General features: G+C 48.5%; 1 protein-coding gene across 1 annotated transcript; it reads right to left on the bottom strand.

Moving 5' to 3' along the window:
- Positions 1-5,019: 5,019 nt before the first annotated feature.
- On the bottom strand, positions 5,020-5,718 carry Ascl1 (achaete-scute family bHLH transcription factor 1). Its single transcript, XM_026399025.2, has one exon. The coding sequence runs from the start codon at positions 5,716-5,718 to the stop codon at positions 5,020-5,022; it is 699 nt and encodes a 232-aa protein (XP_026254810.2).
- Positions 5,719-6,711: the final 993 nt, after the last annotated feature.

Raw genomic sequence — 6,711 nt, forward strand, 5'->3', positions numbered from 1 at the left:
GTGGCAAGAGGAGAACTCTGTTCCTGGATCTCAGAAATAGCTGTAGCTGTGAGGCAGCTGTGTCCTTAGACAAAGGAGCAGAGCCACTGTCAAAGCAACTGAGCCCAAACAGTAAGAGAGTGTGGATATTTCCACCTACCTCCCCTCCCACTTTGTGGCCTCCTATGGGTGCCTCCCACTGGCCACACCCAACAGGAAGTCAGAGGGCAAGAGAACCCTAGGGATGAATTCCAGGTGACAATGAAGAGTAGAGAAGGGTAAAGAGTAGATCAGAAGGGGAAAGCATATGATCCAGATCCATTCTTCCAAATACTGTTTTTTTCAGCTGTGTGTGTGTGTGTGTGTGTGTGTGTTGCTGGGGATTGAACCCAGGGCCTTGTGCATGCAAGGCAAGCACTCTACCAACTATTTTTCCAGAGACTTAACAGTGAACAGGACAGGTAAGGCCTCTGTCCTCATGGAATTCACCATTTGGTGGGTGGGTGGGAGAATATTGTCAACAAACATAGAAACAAGCAAAGACAGCACTTTCACATAGGGGTAAATATCAGGAAGGAGAATCAGGGCCATGGACAGGGACTGATTGTGAGAGATGGAGAGTTGTTTTAGATAGAGCCCTTGGGAAAGCTTCTGGAGGAAGTCCTCTGGGAAAGCATTTGAGGGAAGGCAACCTGGACTTTCTAGGAAAGTCGACTTTGAATCCATTTCTACTGCCAGATTACTTTCTATGAGGTTTGTGGGAAAGAATCCTGCCTGTGCTGTGATTTAGATACACCTGGCCAGTCCCCATGAAGATGAGAAACAGAACTAGAATAAAAAAAGCAACAATAGCACCACACTAACATTTACATAGAGCTTGTGGTTTCCTCCACAGGGCATTCCCCTAGTCCCTTACATTATTTATTCTAGCTGTTTGGGCACCAAGAAGTCTGGATGTTAATTCAGTTTCTTACTTCTCTTCAAGAACAGCAAACTCTGAGATGCACTTCCAATTCCTCCTTTATTGCATCTCAGTCCTACTCATTGGAAGCTCTGAGCAGAGCAGAATGGTTTCTTTTTTCTCTTCCTTGGTCTGTCCACCTGATATGAACGGTGAGATAGTCTTCTCCATATATAACCTCCCTATTCCCAATTTAAAAATTGAAAGATTGCATCAGGGAGGTGAAACGTGTGTCCCAGTAGTTCTATGCCAGCCTCTGATAATGCGTGCATTCAACATCTCTGCAGCCAGCCGCAGATCTGCCCATCACCCCCGCTCCCCACTCCTCCTCAATTTCAGGCGCGTCTCCTCTCTTAACTCGGTGGTCTCCAGGCCATTTTTTGAATAGGTAAGATTTCTCAGTCAATAAAGTTAATGCAGTTTTCTTCCCCAGCATCTCCCCCCCCCCTTAATAAAAAAAAGTGAGGTGGGGGACAAGACCGGGGAGAGGTTGCCATTGCTAGCCTCTGGGGTCTACATTTTGTATTTCGCTGACAGCCCAGGGCTGCTCCAAAGCCCGCCGCGCAGCCAATGGGCAGTGGTGATTTATGGAGCTGACTAATGCTGGCTGAATGCGGCCTGTCAGAGCGCTGTGAATGGCTTCCCTTCGCCGCACAAGCCCCGGCTTTGTGTTGCTAAGCGATTAGAGCAGATGTAATGAGATTTTGCCCAATCCCTGCTTTGCCCTTTCCTAGCTTCGGCAAAATTGTGTGTGTTTTTGTGAATTTTTCGAGTTTGCCTTCGCATTGTGGCAAACAACGGCTAACTTTGCCTCGAGTTTTAACGAGACTGGATATCTCCCATTCAGAAGTGGGTAAAAGAACACCTGTCCACACAGGGAGAAGAAAAAAAAAAAAAAACTCTTTGTGGGAGCTGAAACATTATCCTAATGTTATATTCATAGCAAAAAATGACTTGCTACACTTTCTTTGCATACCTTATCTGTAAACTTGCAAAGGAGCTAAATTAAATGAAAAAGAAATGGGGTGGGGGGGGAAGCCCAGCTCTGGTGCTCCAAATAAGATAAAAATAAAAACAGGCATCACAAAAGCATTACTTCCCTCAAGTAAGCTCTAAATTGGCCCACTGCTGGCAGAAAGTCCGATTATTTATGGCGATGAGGAATTTACTGATTTTTTTCCCCTTAATTACGTTCATCTCTTTGAAAGGGACTGAAGCTGCGATGTGCATTCTATAGAGGGTCATTTAGCAAAATGACATCAGACGCTGTGGCGTGCTCCGCGCATCGCGGCTTTAAAAAATGATTATTCTGTGCCACTAAATGGTATAGATGTACCAACACAGACTAGATTTTTAACTCTGGAAGACGTGCTGGCTCCCCGTTCTTTGTTGGGTTTTGTAAGATGCATTTTGCGCTGGGCTTTCCGCTTGGCTGGAGACACGCAAACTGAATCTGCAAGTAATGCAGGCGGCGAGTGAGGAGCCGGCGAGAGGCCCAGTAGGATTCTAATCACGTCCTTGCTAACTGACAAGAAGCAAGCCAGCCAAAAACCCACCAATTTCTTTTTGAATCTTGGTAATTGGGTACTTTTACACGCAGCTCACGCTATTCGGATAGAGTCACAGGCTTAGATAGGCCAGTGTCTCAAAGCGACCACACATTTCTAATGCGTTTATTTAAATCTAATTCCTTCTGCAAGGAATTCATATCATACCTGCTTTTTACTTGAAGTCAACATGGAAAGTGTGTGCATGGGGGAAAAGGACTAGGCCTAGAAGTGAGAGAAAAGGAGTACACCCACCATCAAGGCTAATGTGTGGAAAAGCAGACCTGCCCCCAACCCCCCCCCCAACCTTCAGCACCTCCTTCCTCCACCCACCCCTCTCTCCACTAGTTCCTCCAGCCCTTCCATAGACTCACAAGGCTAAACTCAGAAAGTGAAGGTCTGAGAGTGGAGGGGAGGGGAGGACCTTCTCTTTCCAGTTGACTTTTTTTTTTTTTTTGAGATGTTTAAATGTACAATTTATTAAAGTGAGATGCAGCCATTAAATCATCTCTTCTCTTGGGGACATGTGTATATTCATAGCCCAAAAAGTAAAAATAAAAGAGGCCCTTTATTTTTATTTATACCTCAGCAATCTAGTGAAGCCCTAAGCAAATTAGCAGATCCTGTCTCAAAATAAAAACTGGAGCAGGCTGGGGATGTGACTCAGTGGTTAAGCCTTACTGGGTTCAATTCATCATACCAAAATAAAAAAATATATAAATAGAGAGACAGAAGAAAATAAAATACAGATAATATTTTCCTTCTGCAGCCATCACAAAGTTACCCACAGGGACTAGGACTGGCCATAGCCCTTAGTCTGTCCATTTCTGCCACTTAGCATGTTTTGGACCACCCTTTTCTCCCCTCCCCCCATCCACCCATTCCCTTTGGTAGTTTAATAATAACTTGGCCAGGGGAGTCAGAGTCAAAGAAGCCTTAGAGACAGCTAGTTATTTTAATTTTTAAAAAAAGGAAAAAAGTTTTATTACGAAACTAGTTTGTATAAAACAGGGTTATACATTTTTTTTGTAAGTTTGTAATAAAACAGTAAGGAAAAAAAAAAAGGCAGTGGTAGAAATTTCCAAAAGGCAACCTATCAAAACCAACTGGTTACCACTTTGCGTTTGGACAGTAGCTGCATAAACTTTGTTCTTCTTGAACAGTATTTAATAACATCATTAATACATTAAAAACGTTTCTATAAAGTAAGACACATTGGTGCTGAAGTACATCTGGTGGCATTTTGATCTCACCTATGAGGAGAGTTCTTTACAAAACCACATAGGGAAAACGGCAGTCGCAACGTGAACTACACATCTAAAATATGCAGAGGTAATAGCATTACATGTTAAAGTATCAAGATATACACATTTTAAACCATTTGTACAAAACTTCTATAAATTTTTTTCTCTTTCTTTCTCTCTTATGTACAAAAATATCTTAATATATCCCCAAACTGGTTAGGATAGATACAAATAGATTTTTCTTATAATAAAAAAAATTCACAAAAGATTGGAAGCCTTCTATGATGAAAACTGTAGAAAAGACAGTATGAGGGAGAGAGTAGGGTTTGGGGAGGGGTCCCAGGGAACAGGGGCAGGGTTTCAAAGTACTGAGTATAGCATAGTTGCACTGTGGACAAATCTCCACAGCTCATCGGGATGAGGGTTACTGAGATCAGAGACACCAACCCAATTCTATAGGGCTAAGAACTGCACTTTGAGAGAGGGCGGGGAGGTGAAGGCACCAGAGCAAGTGCTTTCAACTCTTCTTAGCGGTGGGTGGGAGTTACTACAGGGCATGCGCTGCTGCCTTCCGCAGGGAGACCACTGTTTTTGCACACCAGCTGGGTCTTGCGCAGACTTTCAGGTACTAGTTGCTCTTCATATCCCCGTAAGTGATTGGAGTGCAAACATGCTGTTCTGGGCGCATCCTTGATTTCTGAGAGCCTTGTCTCTCAGGCATTCATCAACCAGTGGGCGTTGGGGCTGGTGGCCTGTTGTGTGTGTGTGTGTGTGTGTGTGTGTGTGTGTCCTTCTTCTTTCCTTCTTCTTTTATCTCCCTCCCAACATCGCTGATAAGAAAGCACTAAAGATGCAGGTGGTGCGGTCACGCTATAACAAACAGAAGAACACGAAAAGTTAGTGTGAACGTAGAAGTAGCATAGAGCACCTGAGGTTTCAGGGAGACCCTGTCAGGTAGAACATCTCTTTTGACAAATCCCAGGACCCTATTCGCCAGCATCTCAGCTCCTCACCCCTTCCCTCCACTCCTTGAATTCCTGGTCAAAGCCACTTTCTCAAGGCAGTGTTGAAACCAACAAACTAGAATTTGAAATGCCATACTTTAACAAATTCTTTAAATAAATAAATAAGACCTTCATGTCCGTGAAGTCAGCCTCGCCTTTCACAGACACTCAACAGAAGGATGAAGGACCAAGACTAGAAGATCACCTCAATTTGTCCACCTCCCAAATGCAACCTACCTGCTTCCAAAGTCCATTCACACCAGGGCCAGACAAGCCCGAGCCCCTCAGAACCAGTTGGTGAAGTCCAGCAGCTCTTGCTCCTCGGGGCTGAGAGGATCATAAGAGCCTTCGTCGGACGAGTAGGATGAGACCGGAGAACCGGCCATGGAGTTCATGTCGTTGGAGTAGTTGGGAGAGATGGTGGGCGACAGGACTCCAGCCTGGAAGGCGGCGCTCACCGCGTCGTGTTCATCCAGCAGCTGCTGCAGGGCTCGGATGTACTCGACCGCCGAGCGCAGCGTCTCCACCTTGCTCATCTTCTTGTTGGCCGCACCGTTGGGGACGTGCTCCCGGAGGGTGGCAAAGCCCAAGTTGACCAATTTGACACGGTTGCGCTCGCGCTCATTACGGCGCGCCACGGCTGCTGGCTGCTGCTGCGGCAGGCTATAGCCGAAGCCGCTGAAGTTCAGCCGGCGTTTGCAGCGCATCAGTTCCGGAGAGGACGAGCGCTGTCGCTTGACTTGCTTGGGCGCTGACTTGTGACCGCCCCCTGAGGGCTGGCCGTCGGCCGCGGGGCTCAGCTGTGGCGCCTGCTGCTGCTGCTGTTGCTGCTGCTGCGCGCTCTGAGCTGCCGCTGCGGCGGCTGCCGCCGCAGCTGCAGCCGTGGCAAAAAAGCAGGCTGCCGGCGGCAGGAAGGGCTGCTGGGGCTGCGGCTGGGGCTGCTGGCCGGCGCCGCCGCTCTCCATCTTGGCAGAGCTTTCCATGCGCAGCGGCGGCCAAGGAGTCGCAGGATCAGAGTGAGCCCGGATGCAAGGTGCGGGGCAGGCGAGGGGTAGAATCAGAACTTGGGTGCACGAACGGAGAGGGAAGAAGGGGAGAGAGAAAAAGTGGGAGCCCAGAGGGAAGTTTTTAAAAAAGCAAAATCCCCGGGAGATTTCTTAGGGAGCAAAGAAGGTGCAAATGATTTTTCTCCTCCCTCTTTGCCTCCTCCTCCTCCCCTCCTCCTTTCGCGGGTTGGCTTTGGGAGCCTCGCGTGGCGCTCGCGTGTGAGTCTGTCGCTAGCGCCTTCTTGCTATTAAAAAAATAAGAAGGAAGAAAGGAAGGAAGAAAAAGAAAAAGGAAGAAGTAGCCAAAATCAGTGCTGAGTGAGCTCTGCGGAGTCTCGCGTCTCCAGATCCTCTCTACCTAAAGGTCGCGGTCTCTTGCGCCTGGTCCTGGTCTCTCAGCCCTGGCTCAGGCTGTTTTTATTATTTTGTTAACCCCCTTTCTTTCTTATTTCCTTCTTTCACTCTCTCTCCCTGACCGTCTCCCTGTCGGTGCGCCTTCCACGTTCCCTGGCCAGAAGTGAGAGTGCTGGGCGGCCGGAGCGCAGCCGCCTTTTCAATGGGACACCCAGCCCCACGCGCAGCCCTGGCCCCGCCTCGCCCCCCACTCCCCGCTGCTGTAGCGAGCGGCTGCAGCCCCCACTCCCCCTCCTCTTACCTCCTCCTCCCACCCACTCCCTAAACTCCCCCTCCTCCGCTCCCCTTCCCCCTCCTGTTCCCTGCGCCCGCTCCTTGCAAACTCTCCATTCAGCGGGGTTTGTTGTTGCAGTGCGTGCGCCTGGCGCGTGCCGGACTCCCGGCTGAATAAACAGGCGCCGCGCTAGGAGCGGGCTGCGGCCGGGGGGTGGCTCTAGAAAGGGGGGGCCGGCTTCGCAGGAGGGGTAAATGGCTCTGGGAATTGAGGTGTATGGGTAGAAAGTTCTGGGGTGACAT

The sequence above is a fragment of the Urocitellus parryii genome, chromosome 5, assembly GCF_045843805.1.
Source record: "Urocitellus parryii isolate mUroPar1 chromosome 5, mUroPar1.hap1, whole genome shotgun sequence".
Taxonomy (NCBI): domain Eukaryota; kingdom Metazoa; phylum Chordata; class Mammalia; order Rodentia; family Sciuridae; genus Urocitellus; species Urocitellus parryii.